Source organism: Xenopus laevis, chromosome 3S (genome assembly GCF_017654675.1).
Source record: "Xenopus laevis strain J_2021 chromosome 3S, Xenopus_laevis_v10.1, whole genome shotgun sequence".
NCBI classification, from domain to species: domain Eukaryota; kingdom Metazoa; phylum Chordata; class Amphibia; order Anura; family Pipidae; genus Xenopus; species Xenopus laevis.
This window is the reverse complement of record NC_054376.1, coordinates 126,789,096-126,812,431: the sequence shown is the minus strand read 5'-3', so window position 1 is coordinate 126,812,431 and position 23,336 is coordinate 126,789,096. Positions and strand designations below refer to the sequence as shown.

General features: G+C 39.2%; 1 protein-coding gene across 1 annotated transcript; it reads right to left on the bottom strand.

Moving 5' to 3' along the window:
- Nucleotides 1–10,316: 10,316 nt before the first annotated feature.
- LOC108703411 (mucin-17-like) lies at nucleotides 10,317–22,622 on the bottom strand. Its single transcript, XM_018239540.2, has 12 exons — nucleotides 22,525–22,622; nucleotides 17,764–18,570; nucleotides 17,265–17,369; nucleotides 16,635–16,750; nucleotides 16,285–16,343; nucleotides 16,024–16,145; nucleotides 15,403–15,462; nucleotides 14,748–14,916; nucleotides 13,554–13,721; nucleotides 12,569–12,663; nucleotides 11,937–12,007; nucleotides 10,317–10,881 (listed from the first exon to the last, which is right to left on the bottom strand). Exons 1-12 carry the CDS (start codon nucleotides 22,577–22,579, stop codon nucleotides 10,840–10,842), a joined length of 1,869 nt encoding a protein of 622 aa, XP_018095029.2. The 5' UTR covers nucleotides 22,580–22,622; the 3' UTR covers nucleotides 10,317–10,839.
- Between the last annotated feature and the right edge of the window lie 714 nt (nucleotides 22,623–23,336).

Genomic DNA, 23,336 nt, shown 5'->3' with positions numbered 1-23,336 from the left:
TCTGAAATTTGAGGGAGTAGCCCCATGGATGCCATGTATTGAACTTATGCTGCCTACATCATCTTGGTCCTGACTTCAACCCCTGTCAGGGCCAAGTGGACAATTTGTGGACAGATCTAATCTCTTCCAGGGCAAGGAAATCTTTCAAAACTGAAAAATGTAGAACAAAAATCTGGTAGTGGAGTAATCCGAGAGCACTGGGTACAATTTTTAGATCATCTTGTGACCTCTTAGAAGATGGAAAAGTCATGTTCCCAGTTCGATCACAAAGTTAGGCAAAAGTATATAATTTCACAATTGGACAAGATAAACATATAAGCCATTGTTCCTATCCCTCCTCTTCATGCAGTTTTTTTTTTTAATTGCAACTCCAGCTCCATATTATACAAATAGTGGATTGGACATCCTCCAAGCTTGGGCAATGGTTGAAATGGATAAAAGTCACAAACAGAAACCAGGGCCATCATTTCCAAAGCTTGTAACTCTTCTAAATCAAGACTGCCCTTGATGAAATGTCTGTCAGCGCTGAGGTAGAAAATAGTCTTTCTGCAGAAAAGAGTGGCAGGAAAATGCCAGGAGAGCTGGCTTGAAATGAGTCTCCTGGGGATCCTCAAAAGACATACTATGTAGTCATAGATCAGGATCTGTTCTTTCTATACAGAAGGCAGTTCTGCAACACCAGGGAAAAGAAAAGGCAAGCAGGAGATCAGAATGGGCTGACTGGAATTGTTCTTGCCTGGTTCCCACTAGGGCTAAAGCCCACCAGAAGATCTTCTGGTCCCCTGATAGACCAGCCTGACCCTGAACAATGTTTTTTCACTGGACCAACACAGATTAGCACTGAATATTGCCTGATTGCCTGATCTGCAACACTATACATGGGATCTATCCAGCAGCATGACCCAACATCTAGCCTGTATTGAGACAACAAATTACCCACCCTTGTACAACACTCTATTTAAGGAGAGCAAACCTACAGTGAAAGAATTAGGAGAAAGCCTGAAGCTTTTGAAAATGCATTATTAGTTTTATCACTACAAGTTGATCCAGGGACTAGTGATGGGCAATTTTCTCCCGTTTCGCATCGCCAAAAATTTTTGCAATTCAAACCTTTTCACTTAAAAATCATGCAATTTGACTGTTTTCACAAAAAATTCTAGCAATTCGAATGTTTACACAATAAATTCGAGCAATTTGAGCGTTTTCACTAAAATAGAGCAATTCGAGCGTTTTTACCAAAAAATCGAGCAATTCGAATGTTGTCACACAAAAAATCAAGCAATTTGAACCTTTTCATGAAAAAATCGAGCAATTCGAACCTAAAAAATTGTGGAAATTGACGCAGGCGAATTTTCGCAGGAGATTCGAAAATGTATTTGCCGGCGGTGAAACGCGGGAATTCTCTGCAAATTCGTACCAGGCAAATTTATTCGCCCATCATTACCAGGGGCTACAAGTTGATCCAGGGACTGGTCCCATTGCATCTTGGAGTCAGGAAGGAATTTTTACCCCCCTGAGGCAAATTGGAGAGGTTTCGAAAGGGGTTTTTCGCCTTCCTCTGGATCAACTGGCAGTTAGGCAGGTTATATATAGACTTAAGATTGAACTTGATGGGTGTGTGCCTTTTTTAAACCTAATTTACTATGTTACTGTAGAAAATACCACTCTGCCCAGCCCCCTTCAATTGCACACTGAGGAAAGGACCTAGCATTCCAATAATATTACAAAGAGATTGGCTCATTCATTGCAAAGCAAAGTACAAAGGTGCCTCATTCTAAAGGTAAGTCACAAAGGTACGTGCATTAGAACACACTCCTCCATACTTGCTCAAAACTGGCTACATCTGCTTTGATTATTAAGGTGAAAAATACAAGAAGCCTGGACACAAGGAATCCATGATAGCAGTTGCACCTACACACAACTGATTTGCACTTAATGGATCACATACTAATGCCATTTCTGCTGCTGCAAACATCACAATGCTGAAAATGAGACCCACAAAATTTGAGCACAACCAGTTCAGATACATCATTTTGCTACTTTGTGGGTGACAATATGCTGGAATTGAAAGAAGAGTCTTATGAGCATGCAATAGTTTTCCATGAAACATCTTTGGATTGCCATTACTGGGGGCATTTACATTTTATATTTTACATGGGTATATCATTAGTGATGGGCGAATTTATTCGCCAGGCGCGATTCGCCTCCAGCGAATAAATTCGCAAAAAGCGTCAAAAATAATTTTTCACCGACGTTGAAAGAAACATACGCCGGCGTCAAAAACGCTGAATTTTTCACCATTCGCAAATTTTTCGGCGAAGCACCGCAAATTCGCCAATCACTATATATCATTGGTGGATTTTAAAAAATAAATACATTTTAAAAAATCCATAAGATGATCACAAATAAATTTCCTTTTTATCAGCAAAATGTATGGCTCCAAAGAGCTAAACTGTCTATTCTTCTAAATCTTTCTAAAAATAAGAGAATAGAAATAGCCAAACAAGTGGACCAAATAAGGCTGATCTGTTTGTTTGGTGCCTAGGCTAATAATTTGCCCAAAAAATGCAGACCCTTCAAGAAAGAACTGCATTGGCAACCCCTTAAAGACGGGAAGGCATCAATATCAAATATAAAATTGAAATTTTTAACTTTTTTTAACTTTAAAATGTGACATTTTATAAAACTGACCTTTGCTTATTTTTTTAAAATTCTGAATATAATTTCCTCCAATTAAATTGTGGTGAAAAAAATTTGGATACATTAAATTCGTATTCCACCCATCACTTTTAATAAATCTACAAACTCTCAAAAAAATTCAAAAACGTTGTAAAACTTGAATTGAAAAACTGCACTCCCATGGACTTCTACGTGTACTTGGAAGCTCATAGAAGTTTCATATTCAAGTTGTTCTGATTTTTTTTTTTCACTTAATAAATATTGATGAATATATGAAGTTTTGGAAACCGTAATTCGAATGTAGAAGTTTTTGAGCCAAAGAATTCAATTAATAGAACATTTTGAATTTGAAGGTTAATAAACCCTCCCCCTGAAGCTAATTTGCCCTCTTCCCCATTCTCATAAACCAAATATGGCCAAAGTTCTTGATAAACTTCAGACTCTCAGTTTTCTCAGGGTATTTGTTCACATTTCTTGTAATTGCTTTAATAGATAAGAATAATTGACTTAATTTACTCACGTGTTCAATATTGGATCTATTTATTGTAATAAGTCAAATCTCTCTTGAAGAGGTTTCTCTAGTCATCCAACTGGCTTTTCTTAATCCAACTTGCTTTCTCACCTTCCTGAATTGAGAAGGTCAGTTGGATGACCAGCAAAACGTCTTCAAGAGAGAAAAAATACATCAAGTCCAGTTGATTTGACTTATTACTGTAAATAAACCATGACCTGGATGAATGAGAACGTTCACAGAAACATTGGATCTAATTTGTTGTCCTCTACTAATCATTTGTAGTCAGTATGATCAGATCCTTCCAAATAATACTGTCGTTTTGCACGTTTTAATATAATTAGTCAGGCATGGAAAATAGCCAATGCTAGGACAACACTGAACTATGTCACAATTTTCCAGATAACGATTGTCTTCTTTATAATCCAGTTGACCCAATGTGGACTCCTGTAATACTTAGAGAATATCACATTGTAAAGTTAAAAAGCAACCAAAATCCCCTCAATGATTTAAATTTTTCATGTCATTTTTTAATGTGATCATTTTTCATGTAAATTGTTTTTTAGTTGTTGTTGCCAACTCTTGAAATCTCCATGGCCCTACAATTGTCTTCTTAAGATCCTTTATCTTCTACTAATGTAAGACTGAATTAGGACATTTCTGAAACTTAGAAGAAGTTGGTTTAAATTCCAATGTATGGCTGTCTCTCCACAATCTACCCAACTTTCTGTCTATCTACCTGTCTCTGTACAATGAGAAGCTTCTTAGAACCAGGGGCTTTTTGTCCTTACTTGACAAGTAGATAATTAAGGAAACCACTTACCAGCCATAATAATTACCAGACACGTCCGCAGAATGTTCAGCTGAGACTTCATGGCTTGTTTCGCTCATGTGCAGGATCCAGAGAACGTGACTTCTTGCTTTGAGGTCTCTCAACCTGTATCTTCTGCTGCACCACAACTGAAGCAACCAAGAAAAAAGATCTTCCCACATACCTGACTTTATGGTGAGATCATTCAGTTGTAGGTAAGGCACATTTATGGGAAATGAAGGGTAAATGAAAGACATGGTTCTTAAAGTTTCTTGAGTAACTTTAACATCAACAGGCCTTTGTCAAACATTAACTGGCAGATTTTACATTAGACGGACTAAATTACACGTATCCCCACTGCATGGAAACCGACTACCATTCATTTTTGGAAAAAGAAAAATCTGAATCTCCTTTAAACGCAATAGACAGGGCGGGGCTTTATTTAGACAACAGATTAAAGAATTCTGAGCATAAGAAAATACTGTCTGGTAACATTTACAATAAGGCACTGGTGCTCACCATAACCAAAGCTTCTCTAAGCCAAAGTCCCCTACACAACAGAATTGACAGAGACACACAGAACTTTTGATGTTGCATCACAAAAAAAACCCTTTTTGGGCCAATTTGTGACTTCTAATATCCTTATCATTTACAGTAGGGGGTACATTATCCCTTATAATACATGAGTGATACTCAGAGTTCCCTGTATAACTCAGCCTGCAGCCTTGTGCCTTTATATGGTCACAGAACAACCCCTCAGTGACTTCTAATATCCTTATCATTTACAGTAGGGGGTACATTATCACTTATAATACATGAGTGATACTCAGAGTTCCCTGTATAACTCAGCCTGCAGCCTTGTGCCTTTATATGGTCACAGAACAACCCCTCAGTGACTTCTAATATCCTTATCATTTACAGTAGGGGGTACATTATCCCTTATAATACATGAGTGATACTCAGATTTCCCTGTATAATTCAGCCTGCAGCCTTGTGTCTTTATATGGTCACAGAACAACCCTTCAGTGACTTCTAATATCCTTATCATTTACAGTAGGGGGTACATTATTCCTTATAATACATGAGTGATACTCAGAGTTCCCTGTATAACTCAGCCTGCAGCCTTGTGCCTTTATATGGTCACAGAACAACCCCTCAGTGACTTCTAATATCCTTATCATTTACAGTAGGGGTACATTATCCCTTATAATACATGAGTGATACTCAGAGTTCCCTGTATAACTCAGCCTGCAGCCTTGTGCCTTTATATGGTCAGTGACTTCTAATATCCTTATCATTTACAGTAGGGGTACATTATCCCTTATAATACATGAGTGATACTCAGAGTTCCCTGTATAACTCAGCCTGCAGCCTTGTGCCTTTATATGGTCACAGAACAACCCCTCAGTGACTTCTAATATCCTTATCATTTACAGTAGGGGTACATTATCCCTTATAATACATGAGTGATACTCAGAGTTCCCTGTATAACTCAGCCTGCAGCCTTGTGCCTTTATATGGTCACAGAACAACCCCTCAGTGACTTCTAATATCCTTATCATTTACAGTAGGGGGTACATTATTCCTTATAATACATGAGTGATACTCAGAGTTCCCTGTATAACTCAGCCTGCAGCCTTGTGCCTTTATATGGTCACAGAACAACCCCTCAGTGACTTCTAATATCCTTATCATTTACAGTTGGGGATATAAAAGAAAATATACTGGATGGATTGAGCCTCATCATCATTCCCAATTTCATCATTCCCTACTCTGCTGTATCTCACTAGCACATGCTGTACATGCTTTACAAATATACTTTTCTATAATTGCCTATTGTTTAACAAGGTGCAAAGTTTTGTTTGGAGCAGCTTGTCTGTAACGTCACACCATATGTAGTGGTTTATAGAGGGAATAAGGACACAGTAGTGCTGTATAGAGGACCTAGAGAATCAGCAGTGCTGCTGCCTCAAATCTTCTTCGCTACAGTAAATCAACACTATACAGAATATCTTTACAACACAGGCGTCATTTTAGTGGTGTGTGCCGCACCCAAACTATTGCAACACTAGATGCCCCCAACCTATTTGCTCAATCACTTCTACAGCAGGATTACGGTTTCTTGATTGCTCCATTGAAATAAAGAACTATCCCTGGAACTCCATGTGGTTTATTTATTCTGGGCACCACCTGCTGGTCAGACTGGTGGGAAACTGACCAGCAGGTGGCGCTGTTGTAACAAAATTCATTCCTATTAACAGTACATGTATCCCTTAATATCTTGGAATTAAAACGAAAAAAAAAATGTACATTGCAAAATTACCTAGAATAGCACCTTCATCAATTTTACATTCACTTATTGTAATGGTTTACTTATCCTTTAACCTGATCATCTTCTGAGGCAACAGTCACCCATTGAGGAGGTACATGAGTCGGCAGCCCCACCAACAGTTGTACCGCACAGGAACAAAGCCAGATCCTGTTTTGCCTTTGGCAGCAATTGTTTGGGATAATTAACTGGGCTGCACATATACCCCAAGCATTACATCAAGTCTTTCTTTAGTATAAGCTGAGACCAGCCCTTGTTGCTATGGTTTATTTGTGCAGCCAAAACATTATTCCAGGAGACAATTCAGAAACTGGGTGTTCAAAAAAAAGTCTGGTGAGATCTCAGCTCTGAGCTATTTCCAGCAGAGACTGGATAATGTAATGTTTCTTTAGACTTTTTTCATTAACTTATCCATAAAGGGCAGATTTCTACATTTTGCAGATACTGTTTTATTGAGATTCACAAACGATTGCAGCAAAAACACTTGTGGTTAATGTTGATATCATTATGTTTTCTGCAATTTTCACAACATTTAATAAATCTTCCCCTTGGTTTTTTTAAATTCTTTTTTTCCCTTTTGTAACACATAACATGCTAAATATTTCTGAAAATCCACAATTCAAAGTTCTCCTATACATCATCCCATTATCCAATTGGTATTCCCTGATTCTGGACAGTTCCTTTTACCTGTAAATAAAACAAACAAGACAAATCTAATGCACTAACTTCTGTCTAGCAAACGGTGCACACAAAAAAGGCGCTAACTATGTGCAATAGCCCCATGCCATCCCCAAGCCAATGAAAGTGAAGGAAGAAGCAAAATAAATGAAGTGTGAGAGAGCAGAAGCAAAATAGAACAGACAAGAGGAGGGAAAAAGACAAAAAAGATAGGAATACAAAAGTAGAGAACATTAGAGAAAATAGCAAGCACTTGAGAGTAAGTGAATAAGGAAGGGATTATATAATGGGGAAAGGAGACAGAAAAAGAGAACATAATGAGTATATTGGAGAAGGTAGGAGTAGTGAAAATGTGTGTAGGGGATCAGACAAATTATTCTCCTGTTGTTCTGTCTGTGACATCATTCAGCCCAGTTATAGAGCCATCCGATTGGCTGGGCACCACAGTGCATCCTAGGGAGAGAGGGAGTGCCTGACTTTGGAGCCATTTGTACAGGGTCTCTGACAGAGCTTAACAGGGGTTGTATACTGAAACATCCAGCCAGAACCAGTTTGTGTGAGATTGTCCAGTGTAGAGAAGCTGCTGCAACTCTGGAAGTACAAAGAGAGCCCGTCCTGTTCCCTGCCAAGCTGCTAGAGACTCAGGAGGTGAAAGGTGCCACTGGTGAGATTGATCCTGCTGCAGAGCTGCCTGTAATCTCCAGTGTGACTGCCTCTGAGAGCACCCAGGTGAGTGAGCCACCCAAGGAGGATACTGGCAAGGATACAAACGTGGGGCTCCAATTTGAAGACAGGTCTTGTGTTTTTACCTGCTACATGGGAGCGGCTGCTAAGTTCCAAAGGGAGAGGTACTTTTGGAAAAGGTAGTGCTATCTGGGGTATGAGAGCTCTGGGGAAGGGACATTTCAGTTGAACTGAACTGTGTGGTTATTAACCCCTTCCAGAGGATTGGGACTTTGATAATACAAAGGACTGTGTTAGATACCTAATAGTGAGATAGGTAGGTCCCACTTGTCTCCAGTGCAGGAGTGTATTAGATTGCCCAAGTTCTTTCACTACTGTTTTATATAAAGATTATATCTGTTTCATTTGTAAACTGTGTTTTCCTAGTGGAAATCCCCTGAGGTGTGCTCCTCAGTGCCCATTAGGTGGAAGCATTGCACTGTAAATCCCAGTTCCCAGTATTTTTTGTATGCAAAAGGGACTTTGGTTATTGCGACAGTAACCAAATTAGGGAGAGAATAGAATGAGAAAAGAGAGAATAGAATGTGGACTGAGTTGAAGATGATGAAGAGAACTGGAGAGCAGTAGAAAAGAAAGTGAAAAGCAGAGTAGAAGAGAAAAGGGAGAAAATAAGTGTAGATGCTGGTAGATAATAGTAAAACATATGAATTTATTGGGAGAGAAACAAAGAGCAGAAGTGAAAGAGATAAAAAGCACAGTAGCGTAACTACCGTTGGACGGTTGCTCAATCTCCTTCGTGGACGTGGGTGTGAAAACTTCTTGGTGTCTTCTGAGGGCCCAGGTGCAATTAAGGTGAAAAAAAGGAGGGTGGAGAAAATTGGATAGCAGAAAATACAGTGAAGGGCAATGGGTGGGCCTTTTAAAAAGAATGGGGTAAACCATTGTGACTATACCTGCTGTATCTGAGTTCCTAGTTCATTTATCCTGAAGTCCTTGTCTCTGGGAATCCTGTACTGCTCCTCCTGTACTATCCTTGTTCCTCCATATTCTGACTCCCTGGTTTTGGTCATTGGCCTGTTATTTGGACTTTGCTTATTTGCTGCCTGCCCTGACCTAATGCCTGCATATGGACCTGAGTTTCCGCCTGTGTTTTCAGCTTACTGGTGTTGTTTTTTACTTTGATTATTCGAGTCTTCCTTGCACTGCAGTTCATTCCTGTTTTTGTGTAAAGCACTGGCCTTCTTGTGGTTGGCTTGCATGTCAGTTATTCTTGACTTCAATTTGGCTCACTACCAATGGGGTATTGCCCAGGTACCAATGTGCTCCTACCAGGCTTTCTATGAGTTTTAAGTTTGTGGTTAGATGTTCTTCTTACGTGGCACTGGGAGTTTTCCAGATATACCAAACTCAGTGCATTGGATTCCACTCCTTCAGGCCACCAGGAGCACCAACTGGCCGTATATAGTTCTGCCTCTTCATTGTCCCTCTTGGGAATTCATGGCAAAGGCATAGACTCTTCATAAGACTGATACTGTCTTTGTCCTATTGTCATTCTTTTCATCAAGATATTTGGTCAGTGGGGGGGGCAATTTGGGTTCTGTATGAGTTTAATGTAATTGTAATGTTAGTCTAAATTATGTTCATATTCTGTTGTAAAGTTTTCACTAGAAAACATAAAAATCCTAGCACATAGGCTCCAGCTACCCAGAGTAACCCTGATGGCAATGCTCACAAAGTGACTCATAATTTTGCTTTAGAGGACCTACACCTACTTATCCAGTCTACAGTGACCAACTCGTTATTGATTGTCATCAGCATAATAAGGTTTTTTTTTGTTGATACACAAACCAGGAAATGTCAGAGGTCACAACATTTTTTAGATCGTATTGAACCTACATTGCACATCTTACAATGTGTGGCACAAATCAGCCCTCAGATCATACAATGGTGGCATAGTGATCAAAAAACTCTTTAAAGGATAAGTAAACCTTTAAAATAAGTGAATGTAAAATTGATCAGGATGCTGTTCTAAGAAGTTTTGCAATGTGCATGCATTATTTATTTTCTTTTGATTCCAAGATATTAAGATATACATGTGCTGTTAACATGAATGAATTTTGTTACAACAGCGCCACCTGCTGGTCAGTTTCCCACCAGTCTGACCACCAAGTAGTCAAGGAAGTTGTCAGGAGAAAGAAAGAGGCTGCTCTGATGTTCTTCTGCTAAGGAAAAGAATTAGAAACCTTTCTCACATCTTTCCTAAGCAGAAGAACATCAGAGCAGCCTCTTTCTTTCTCCTGACAACTTCCTTGACTACTTGGTGGTCAGACTGGTGCGAAACTGACCAGCAGGTGGCGCTGTTGTAACAAAAGTCATTCATATTAACAGTACATTTATCCCTCAAAAAATGTTCAGGTAACCGAAGAACTAACATACTAACTATAGTTTGAGCAAAACATTTTTGTGCTTTTACCAAAATATATACAATACCAGCAAATCAAAGAACAACATTAATAAGGTGCCATTTTCTTTGTCTTGATATTAAAATATTGTATATAGTAACATGTATATTTATACATAATAAAACAAATGTTATAAACAATAAAGCTAGCCCTCTTTCTACAAAATATTCACAGATTAAATGTTTCTGAATAAATCTCAAATTTGAATACTTGAGTACAGGCATATTTGTGATACATTTGCTAGCTTTTGCCCTGTCCTTGTTACACTAGACTTGTAGGCACACATTGTAGTCAACTTGCATACCGTTTACTATCTTTGTAAGTATTGGAGCCCTTGGTCACAACTTTCTTTCCCAAGACCAGTCCCCAGACCATACTACTTTGTTGGTCCTTAAATGTATCACTTGGTGCAGCAGTGCATACGTGTATATATTCCACATTGGAATATGACTTTTAAATGACAGCTGAGAACATTAGAGTCCATGAACTTCTAGGAACTGTATAGGTTCCATCATAGCAACAGTCTTAGCCAAGATGAACACTCTTTGATTTTGATTACGTTATAATAATAGAGAGTTGGTTCCTTTCAAGTCTTTTTTTTCCTCTACATATACTCTATTGATATGCTTGCTGTGTGGAGACATTTGTTCTTCAAGGGCTTCCATTCTTGCCAAATTCTGAAGCTTCACCTGTTATTTGACACTACATCAGGTCTGGGGACCTTCACCTGGAAACCACAGAAAAAGAGACGAGACTCAATTAAGAAGACATCTTCCATTCACCTGCTGATGAACATCTTTTACCCCTCTCATTGTGTTTTTATCTGATTTCCCTCTTTCTCACTCACTTTCTCTTCATTTCATTTTATTTATTATTTTGTTATTATTCATAATCTTGCTTAAGAAATGGATTTCTCTTTTTTCAGTCATCTATATCTTTTAGCTTTACTGTTTCATGTTGTGAAGACCCTTGAGATGACGTCTAAGGAAGATGTTCTTGGCCACAGCAAGAATATTTGTACACAAAATGAAGCAGAAGTCTCCATGTTTTTCAAGTTGCCTATAAATGTTCCTGAGAAAGTACCAATGGTTCATGATTATGTATCTCAACTAATTTACCACATTTTGGACAACTTGCAAGTGAGTGGTAAAGATCAAGTATAAAATCAAGCATTGACAGTAATCCCCAACCAGTGGCTCATGGGCAACATGTTGCTCCCCAACCTTTGGATGTTGCTCTTAGTGGCCTCAAAGCAGGAGCTTATTTTGATGCTCACTAAGAAGAACCCCAGGCAGGTGCAGTTTCTGCTAACAGGAGAACTAACACAGGGTATCAGGTAAGAGATTACAATTACTTTCAGAGTGAAGACTCACATAACTACTAGTAGCAGCTACTTACTACAGCTACAAAATAGACAATAGTGATAATTGGCTTTGCTAAGACACTACATGAGTTTTAGTAGAGGCAATTCTCAGTGTTGTCTATTCTGTTGCCACAGCAAGTGACTACTAGTAGCAGCTACTTTTTGTGGCTACAAAATACCAAAAAAAATACCCTGCCATAGACAATACTGAGAATTGCCTCTGCTAAACAAATGTAGTCTCTTAGTAAAGCCAATTATCACACTTATCTGTTTTTTAGCCATGACAAGTAGCTGCTACTAGTAGCTCTATGTGTCTAAACCCTAAGTCTCATCTCATTTTAACCTTGCTCTATCCTATTTTTATTCTTTTTTTTACCTCACTTTACCGCTGTCTTTAGAACCCCTACAGTTTTTTGTACCTTCAAACATGTGTCCACATTCGACAGTACTGGGTGGAAATTATCTTGTGGAGGACTGAGTCTTGGTGAACCTTAAAGAAAACAGAAAGGATGAAATGAATGTCAAGGAGAAAATAGAGTTGCTGTGAGGGTTGGGTACAGGAGTGGGAAATACAATATGTTCATAGATGGAATAATCCTACCAGTTGATGGTTTCAACAAGTCGCATTAAAACTTAAGGGTTCTTTGTATGATTAAAATAATTTTAACTGAGACCACAAAACTCACTTAGAGAGAGATATCCCCTATAGTTTTATGTATATATGTATTGTATATATACTGGATTGTGCCGTGAGTCACATTAGAAGTGTGCTCCACACGCAATAGTTACTTCATACTCTTTATTTATGATGACCCTTTGACTTCCACTGGATGCAGCATGTGAAGAGTATTGGGGCTGACCCTTTGCATGGTCCTCATAGAGATTAATTGTCTTTAGAAATAGTGGTACTATAAACTGTGCTGCCACTGGAGTGCCACCAAAGCATGCACTTTTCTAAATGATAGGGTAGGTTATTGCATTTTCTGATGGACTTGCAGGCCTAATCATAAACTTGTACTAGGCTCCTTGGATGTCTCTGCAGATATCTTACCAGCTGCATTATTGGTAGTCCCTGGGTTCCAGCCTGCTAAATTGTTGTCCATTTCAAAGCCATCCTCATACCACCACTGTTCTGCATCTATCAACCTGTGGAGAAAGGAGAACATGATGGTGACAATTCAGTTAAAGGAAGAGAAATAATATGAGAATATTAACATCAGACAAAGCAAGACAGAGACTCAATCATTTTATTCCTACCTATAGTAAATAACATAATCCCTAAATATACTGTATATATAAAATTTGTCACACACTTAATTCACACACCTACTCTTTAAATTTGTGTATAGATAGATGGATGGATAGATATAGACAGACAGATAGACATACATAAAAAGAGAGAGAGAGAGAGATAGATGATAGATAGATAGATAGATAGATAGATAGATAGATAGATAGATAGATAGAGCGAGAGAGAAAGAGAGAGAGAGAGAGAGAGAGAGAGAGAGAGAGAGATAGATAGATGATAGATAGATAGATAGATAGATAGATAGATAGATAGATAGAGCGAGAGAGAAAGAGAGAGAGATAGAGAAAGAAAGAAAGAAAGAAAGAAAGAGAGAGAGAGAAAGAAAGAAAGAAAGAAAGAAAGAAAGAAAGAAAGAAAGAAAGAAAGAAAGAAAGAAAGAAAGAAAGAAATATGGGGCTGCAATTTCTGTTTCTTTTAGACAGCAAAATATGGGTTAATAGTTTATTAGGAACATAGAACAAACATCCTGAAGTTTCTAAATATTTACAATGCAAATATGCAGATGAGAAAAGTTAGTTCTAATAAAGTATGTCAGTTCCATACATTTACACTCAACAGATGTACAGAATAATCTTTATATTGATTTACTATGAGCTTTTACTACAACACTGTGCAAATATATCATCAGCGTTTTAATGCAAATCCCAAAGCAGAGAATTTGATGTATCACTACTTGTAACCGACTGGCCTTCTCGAAATTGCTTTTAATGTAGATAATTTAATTTACCTTTCTTTGGATGGACCCCCTCTGCGTCGGTGCAGGAAGATAGACAAAGTCACAATGATAATGATCAGTGCAGCCGTGGCAATTGGAACCCCAGAGTAGACCCCAGGTTTGCTGATGGACATCTGGCAGTGGTTTCCGGTGAACCAGAACTGGTCTGATGAGGTGCAACTACAAAGAGAGAAAGTGATGTGCAAATAATCATCAGATGGGATCAGAAAAGGCAGGTACATTTGAAATAACTCAATGGACAGTTAAAGGAGAGATATTGGCAGTTATTTTGTAGAGTTGGAGGGAAATTCATGAGTATGAAGAGGGGGACCTCATGTGGTGCAGAGAGGGGCTGCCTATGGGCGTGAGAGGGAAATACACTGGGGTGAAAGGGAGAGGTCTATATTTGAGAAAGGGTTGGTCCAGCAAGTATGGGATGTTAGAGGCAAATAGGTTTCAAAAGAAGGGGTACATGTTGGAGAAAAAGTGTCCTTCATCTTAAAAATGTAGAAGATCAAAAGAGGAAGAGAGATGTAACTATAAGTGAGAGAGGATAGACTTTAGGTTGGTGAGAAACAGGACTTTATGTTTGTGAGGGAGGAAACTCCTAGTGATGGGCAAATCTGACTTTGCTGAAAATTCACGAAACAGTGAGAATTCACCAAAATTCATGGAAGGCTATGGGCTACTAACTTTTTTTGACGATCGACAAATTGCAAGACAAATTTTTGACTGGCAAAAAATTTTTTCTCCCACTTAGGGTTTCTAGTTTACGAGTGTCATTTTTGCAGTGAAACTTGGTGAAAAATTCAGCTTATCACTAGAAACTGCATATATACGGAGCGAGGAGTGCAGTTATGAAGGGAGGACATGTTGGACTGGGTAGACATTACATATGTCAGAGATGGGCAATATTATTTATGATAAAATGGAACTGACTCAAGTGGGGGCATAGACTCCCCTAAGCATTAATACATGATGGTACAGACTACATGAGGATGGTTATCACATATGGGAGAAGTGGAAGCCTTTATATGTGCGCGGGAGGCTCTATGTATATGAGAGGGGCAGGTCTACATGGGAAAAGGAAAGCTTACTATATGGGTACAAGAGGGAGGAGCAAGGAAGTGGATCCATGAGTAGAGTCTATATTACATGAGACAAAGAATGTGAAAGGAGAGACCAATATGGCTGGTTTACACTTACAAGCAAAGTGGTCCTTGGCGTGTGACACTGCACTGCCCGTTGTTGCAGTTGATAGAATAATCATTATTCTCACTACATTTGGACACACAAAACACTTTTCCTTTAATCATCTTCACGACATAGTATTTCCGCACCTCAGCTGGGAGGGTGGCATCATTTAAGCAGGCGTCTGTCATGAGAAAACACAAGAGCTTAATGCACCGAGCAGAGATATAATATTTCTATTAAGGACTACAGTACAGAAGGTGCAGGTTCTGGTTATTCAGAAAGGTACAGAGAAAATCTTCACCAAACATCCCCTGGCACTGGCTGGTGATTCATTATATAAACCCCACCACTCCAATGACATCTTGTGATGCTATCACCCATCTACAAAGTTATGCCTGAAATGGCGTTGGCCACAAGGCTTGCAATGGGGCAATGCTACAGAGGAACATCTGTCTCTACAATGTAAAAAGGTTGTGTTGTACAGTGTTGAGCCTAATGCATGATGCTTCTCTGCTTTTGGTTATCAAGATGGGGTTTCAAATTTCCCTCATTAACCTTAAGCCCTCTTCTCTCTGTACCCACAAGGGTAGACTTTTTGGCTGTAGAATGGCCTTATCTACCATTTGCTGACTCGTGCCTGCGTCCAAATTTTTGAGGTTGATCTTACCTTGAACTTTTAACTCGGCTGGAACCACTTGTGCAGTGTTTGGTCTAAAGCACAATTTCTCTGTGAGGAAAAGAAAACAATGTATATTAGAGACAATAGACTTTAAATCATAGTTTGTGTGAGTATGAAAGAGACTTTTAAATGGGGACAGACTGCAAAGCCACCAGCTGGTTGGGTCCTCTTGGCGGCCCTTAGCTTTACAGAGGCACTTCTGCTACACTCTTTATTTCTTGCATCCTACATGTATAGATTTGATGGATTCAGGGAGGGGGTTATTCTGCCACTGTATAGAGCACTGGTAAGGTCCCGTCTAGAATATGCCGTACAGTTTTGGTCTCCATCACTCAAACAGGACATTATTGTATTAGAGAGGGTACAGAGAAGGGCAACTAAGCTGGTAAAGGGAAAATCTTAGCTATGAGGAAAGACTGGCCCAATTGGGGTTGTTTACACTGGAGACAGATTCTTCCCCACCTGTACAGCACGTGTTCTTTGCTAATTCACATTTTCAACATATTCATGTTTGTCATGTATGTAATACCTAGGTTTGCCTATTTTGTGCTTCTCCACCTGTTTTGTGTGTTTGATACCAATTCACCTCTCTACACAACTGATACCCACCTGCAGTGCTGTCTGTGCAATTGGTTGTGTTTAATATTGTCTCCATTTGGACTAAGGAACTGTTATAGTCTTCTACAAAGGTTAACAACACGACCCGATGTTCAACTATTATACTTCCTGATCTGAAAAAAAAGGAGAGGAAATAACATTTCACAGATAACATAACCTGTACAAAGGCATAACAATTAGTAAAAGAAGGAAAAGCTATGATAATGCCATGATATTCATTATGTACCTTGTGGCCTTTTTTTGAAGACTCACCTGATTGAAATGATTTCCACCTGTTGGTAGTTGGGTAGTTTCTCATACACCTTACTCATCTGCAGAAATGGGCAAAAAGAAAGGAAGATATGGAATCAGTCAACAGTTACTTGATAAATCTAAGCGTAAGAATTCAGAACTGCCAGTTGAGATCACTGCTCTTGTGTGGTGGTCTGCACTCCGTTCCCAGCACTACAGGGTTCAGTAACTTGACTTAAATGAAAGCAAATTGTGGATCTGAAACTTGTTTTGGTTCCATAGGTTGCTTTTGAAACCAAGTTTTGAAGGTATGAGGACCCTGTCCAAAAAACATGCAGTCTACTAGCCTCAACAAAATGCACACAACTTACCGCATCCTGAAACCGATTGTCAAATTCCTTATATTGCTGAGAATTTGTGTCGTTCAGCTCCTGATTATACAGTACATTCTCCACCGTGACTGTGACATCCACACTGGTAATGATCTCTGTAAGCAGAGGCAAAGGCCGAATGAGTTGTGGTCATTACTCTCAAAAAATGTGGTTTTTAATGGTTCACTTGATGGGGAAAAAATCTAATTTTGTGAACAAGTCAATGACAAACTAAGACTTGAGTCTAGTCATGGAATATTCAACAGCTCCAGGTAAGTTTTGTGCACAGGACATTGTCCTAAGAGAGACGTATCTCACTCAACATCAACCACCATAATTTATCTAGTGTGGTGGTCTTCACTCAATCCCCAGTACTGCAGGGTTCAGTAACTTGCGTTAAATGAAAGCAATTTGTGGAACTGAAACTTATTTTGGTTCCATAGGCTGCTTTTGAAACCAAGTTTTGACGGGGTGAAAGGGGATATAAAATTGCGTCAACTGCATTGAAGATCGCCAAAGCCTTGAAGCACATTATTTTCTTTGAATAAAAAGTTTTTAGTTAGGTTTCAAAATAAATGAAAGTAAATGAAAACCATAACTTATTTTTTTCTCTCAGTATTGTCAACATACCTGGTCTAATCTCACTCATGACAAATTCGCATTTCCTGCCATAGAAGTTGGGTTTACACACGCATTTTCCTCCTTCGAAATTGCCTCCATTTTCACAATCACCCACTAAAGATAGAAACAGAATGAAGATAGAAGAAAAAAATCACTTACCCACTTGAGTTTCATAGAAGTCCAAGGGAATTATATTTGGTAGAGTCAATTATAATTGGGCATTATAAAATAATAGACTTGGCATTCATAATATAATTTATCAACTCAAGATTAAAAATTAATAATAAAAAAAAGATCACTACAGAGATCTTGCTAATTACATTACCAATGCTAATGGTCATACAATTGGTTACCATGAGAATGTTTTATCATGCCTGGATATTGTATACTATGGTAGGATATATCTACGCATTTCCTTCTAGAATCGTCATTCCTGCCAAAGATGTCATTTACAAGGGTCTGGCAAAGAAATTCTATTAATTTAATGGGGAATGTAAAGAAGTCTCACCTGGTATTGAAGATGAAGTAGTAGGACTGCTGGCTGTTGTATGAGAGCTAAGAGCAACACTTGTACTTGTGGAAGGGCTGGATGCAAAACAAGTTATTGTTTTCGTAGATGTAGATTCTCCATCTGTTGTTATTCTAGTTGATGTGTGCCTTGGGGTTGTTACATCAGGGCTGGATGTGACATTTGAGGTTGTTACACCAGGGGACGATGTGTCCTCTGTGGTTGTTACAGTAGGGGTGGATGTGTCCTCTGTGATTGCTGCATCAGTGGCCGTTGTGTCCTTTGTGATTGTTGCATCAGTGGTGGTTGTGTTCTCTGTGATTGCTGCATCAGTGGTGGTTGTGTTCTCTGTGATTGCTGCATCAGTGGTGGTTGTGTTCTCTGTGATTGCTGCATCAGTGGTGGTTGTGTTCTCTGTGATCGCTGCATCAGTGGTGGTTGTGTTCTCTGTGATCGCTGCATCAGTGGCGTTTGTATTCTCTGTGATCGTTGCATCAGTGGTGGTTGTATCCACTGGGATTGTTGCATCGGTGGCTGTTGTATCCACTGGGATTGTTGCATCGGTGGCTGTTGTGTCCTCTGTGATTGTTGCATCGGTGGCTGTTGTGTCCTCTGTGATTGTTGCATCGGTGGCTGTTGTGTCCTCTGTGATCGTTGCATCAGTGACTGTTGTGTCCTTTGTGATTGTTGCATAAATGACAGTTGTGTCCTCTGTGATTGCTACACCAGGGCTTATTTCCAAAGAGCTTGATTTTATGTCTGTTTCAGATTGAGTAATCTCTGATGAAATGGTAATGGATTGACCTTCTGAAATAAAAACATTTAATTATATGATTGGAGTGATTCCATCAAGAAGAAATGGTGAAGAGAATTTATAGGCTGCTAAGTGGCTAGACATGTTAACACAACTGTAATAAAATCACCTGGGGTGTGGCGGCGTGGATGGGCGCCACGCCGCCGCGCTCCTGGTCCGGCGCCATCTTGATTATTCTAGGGCGCGCGTGGCGCGCCTGCGCGCCTCTTAAAGGTACAGGCGCGCTGGCGTGATTGCGTCAGCGCGTTTTGACGCTCCTTTTGGCACCAATTTTGAAAGTATTTAAAGCCCATTCTGACCCCCAGCCAGTGCCCGTGATAGAACTTGTTTCTAGTGGTTTCCTGAGCCTTGTGCATCTGTTCTGAATCTCGTCTGTCTGATTATCCGTGTTTGACCTTGCCTGTATCCTGACTATTCTGAAATCTGTATCCTGACCCTTGCCTGCCTACGACAACTCTTCCTGCTTAACCCCTTGATTGACAACCCGGTTTGACCCTTGCCTGCCTGACGATTCTGATATCTGCCTGCCTCGACTCTGCTTGTCTGACGATTCTCTTGCCTGCTCCATTTGTACCGTGACCTTCGGCCCAAAAGACTCTGCTAACTGCCGTGCCCTTTCGCCAGCCAGAACATCTCGCCTTGTACCCCTCGTTAAGTCCAGGTGGCACCCAAGTAAGCTGTGGTCACACTACTGGTGAAGCCGAGCCGAGACCAGGGTGCTTGGCATTTGTTCTAGTATCGGGTGCCGGTTGTGACAACAACATTTCAGTAATACCAGTGCTGAATATTATATGGAAGAAATATAGACATTGTCTTTTGATTTGCTGTTTCTTTATACCTGGTGATAAAGTAGCAAAGAACCCCATTTTATGGGAAGGTATTTGATGCTTAATGGAAATTGTTGAGTTATAACCAATAAAATAATAGAATTTAAAAATAAATTCGGTAGGTACATCATTGGGGAGCATTTCTGGAAAGCAGATTGAGTTACAGTCAACTTTTAGACACATCAAGGACCCCAGGAGTTGGTCTTCTTCGTTAGCGGGGGTGGCAAGTATTACTCTGCTAGGGGAGATTCTTATTCATTCCTGAATGCCAGGAAACATTTCAAAAATGGAAGTCCCCCCAGGAAGAACCTGGTAATAGTCAAAGAAAGAAAGAAAGAAAGAAAGAAAGAAAGAAAGAAAGAAAGAAAGAAAGAAAGAAAGAAAGAAAGAAAGAAAGAAAGAAAGAAAGAAAGAAAGAAAGAAAAGAAAGAAAAGAAAGAAAGAAAGATGACCATTCGTCGACTGGAATGTCGGAAAGCACATCTTACAATTGGAGAAACCGTCCTATTTGTTCACCTGTATTAGAGTTACAACCTTCAAGATAAGGAGACCAAATCAATAAGAGTCTATGGAATTATTTCCTTTGGTTTTGGTTAATAAGGCTTCTTGCCAACTAAGTTGGTTCATAAAAGAAATAGCATCTGCCAACGAGGGGGGTTCACTTTGTAACTGAGAATTAAATAAAGCCAGTGTCGGACTGGCCCACAGGGATACCAGGAAAACTCCCGGTGGGCCCAGGTGTCAGTGGGCCCTCCTGCTTCAAAACATTTGGCCTACAGTATTTCATGGCCATTACCTATTTCTATGAGAACAAAGAGACTAAATAGATTGAATAAAAGCTTATAATATGTAAAGAAAAGAGACGAGGGGAATAGAGGTTGAGTGAGGAGAGGAAGAATAATAGTACTGAGAGTGTGCCCCTGATCTAAAGGCTTTTGGTGGGCCCCTGGTCTAAGATTTTTGGGTGGGCCCCTGGTGCCCCAGTCCGACACTGAATAAAGCTTTCTTGGAAGCAGCTAGAAAAAAAACTGTCAATAATTTATTTTCATGGGAAATAAAATTTGAGTTAGGAATCAAAAAAAAAACTCAACATCACCTAGATGCAAAAAAACAAAGCACGGAGATAATTGAATAATTATCTTCAATATATAACTCAAAAACCCAAAGATTTCTCTCCATTATAGATTTATCTTTGGACAGGACCATAGGTAATGGAAAAGTGACACATTAGTCTCGTTGCATTTAGGACAGTATGAAATAGGGCTGTCAGAGGAAGTTTTTGAAAACAATTTTCCATAGCCTAGATGAGTAAGTTTAAAGTGCTGTATCCTCCAACTTTCTGCTAAAATTCATTTTATTGTAATCCCTAATTGTAATCCCTAATAGATTTTACCAAATCTGAGGGAGTTAGTTGACAAAGTAAAAATTCAGACTATTTAGTGGAAGGTTTCGATAACGGACGCGGATCCGTATTATAGACATTCCAAAATTTTTTAGAAAGAGAACTAATAGAGATCAAACCAGGGAATTCCAAAAACACCAAATCGTCTGCAAGTTTATTTTCAGCTAAAACCAGGTTTTTATTTTTACGTAGAGGGGAAAGACCGCATTGACACTCTTAATAATAGTATCTATCAGAATCTTGAAGCTTGTATTGTTCTTTGAGTTTTGACCAGGGCATTAAGGTTTTCTTAAGCGGATCAAATATATCTTTTACCGAAACCAGTGACTTTCTCTTAATTGAAAATATAAAAGTATCAGATTTTTGATAATCTGAAGGTTTAAGTAAGAGTTTGGCTGGCATGTATGGGGTTACTGTATAGCTATATGTCGAGTGAATAAATGTTTCCACACAAATATAGAATCACAATAGATAGGATTCCTCTTAAAGTCATAAGGAACATTACCCCATTTGCTATGCAAAACAGATAATGTATCAAAAAAGGGTTCTTGAAAGATCTTAATGTCAGGGTTTGTAAATGTATTGCCTTGAGAGATCCACTCAAGAAGGTATCTAGTGAGGGCTGATTAATTAAATACCATAGTCTTTCAATAGACATCAGCCAAGGTTACCACCAAGGTGCACATCAAACTGATTCAACTTTAAATTCATTGTTTCCACTTTTGTGATTGGTCGCTTTCCTATGCCTGCAAAATTAACTTTTTTCTGTACTTGCAATTCACATCTACTTGATATTGCAATGGTCCTTCCATTCGGATCAGTCTCCCAGACTCCAAGGGGGTTATCTACTAAACTCCGTTCTGGCTTTTTGGGACAAAATTCAAATTTTTTGAGGTTTTTTTTTTAGCTCAAAATTTTCAGGATTTATTTGAGCACGAGGATGCAAAAAGACTGAATCCAAAAAATCCGGCATTTCAGACCTGCCAAAGTTGTATATAAGTCAATGGGAGGGGTCCATATCCTATTTGCAAGTTTCTGTGGTCTGTGCTGGAAATAGCCCAAAAATACAACTATTTTGGGCTTTTTGGGCAAAAATCTGAAAAAATCTGGCTTTTCTGGAAAAAGCCTGAAAAAACTGTACGATTCAGGAAAAACCTTTGAAAATATGTAATGATTTCACTCAATTTTATCAAGTTTTCCCCCAATCCAATTAAATTGTGACATCACTGTGGGGCAGGCGCGGGCCTATAAATAGAGGGGCAGCAGTGGGCCGGGTGAGGATTGAGAGGGGGGCGGGTTATGGTCGGGTTCACTATTGTTCAGTATATCTTTAACGAAGACAGCATATACACCCTTAACGAACATGAAGAACATGAAGAATGCACCCAAGAAGCCCCTCAAAAAAGACTAATAAATAAGATTGTTAATCAAATTTGCTCTTAAATTGATTCCATAGATTTGGACAATTTTTTTTGAGGCTTATATATCACAAAGTTTGTTCCATTATTTGGGGGTTAAAGGATGACGGTGACTGTGTGCTAATAGAATGGGTAATGAACCCTAAAAATTGTTGATTCTCTGAACTAAACAAAGAACAGGTTAATGATGATCAAGGACCATAAAGGTTTCCAACAAAACCCTAAAATCAGACAGACTGGACAGTATGGGTCATGGGTAACTGAGGGTTTAATACAATATTATAAAGGTACTTTGCTCACCTGCCATATGATGAGAAAGGAGAAGCACCAGGAGAGAGCTCCAAAGCAACTCCATTTTATAGATATTCCAGTGTTTCCCAAACTCCAGCAAAATGTGATCCTTGTTATTTTTTTGTAGGTTCCTAGAATCCCAGGCAATTATTAAAGGTTAAATCCAAAGACGCACACAAGTTCTGCTACTTGTCCTCTGCCAGAGATGGTATCTTCTCCCCTGTCTTGCTATTGAACTAATGCTCATAGGGTGCAGAGGAACTAATATATATCACTGGGTGTGACACAAAGGCAGCTGGAAAGATAAAGGAGGGGGGAAAGGAATAGGTAACTGGACAAGATATGACACCGGAGTGAGTTAGAACAATAACACTCGGACACAAGAACTTTATAGGATGCAAAGGTCACTGGTGCTTATCTCACGCCTTAAAGGGATCCTGTCATCGGAAAACTTGTTTTTTTCAAAACGCATCAGTTAATAGTGCTACTCCAGCAGAATTCTGCACTGAAATCCATTTCTCAAAAGAGCAAACAGATTTTTTTTATATTTAATTTTGAAATCTGACATGGGGCTAGACATATTGTCAATTTCCCAGCTGCACCCAGTCATGTGACTTGTGCCTACACTTTAGGAGAGAAATGCTTTCTGGCAGGCTGCTGTTTTTCCTTCTCAATGTAACTGAATGTGTCTCAGTGGGACATGGGTTTTTACTATTGAGTGTTGTTCTTAGATTTACCAGGCAGCTGTTATCTTATGTTAGGGAGCTGCTGTTATCTGGTTACCTTCCAATTGTTCTTTTGTTTGGCTGCTGGGGGGAAAA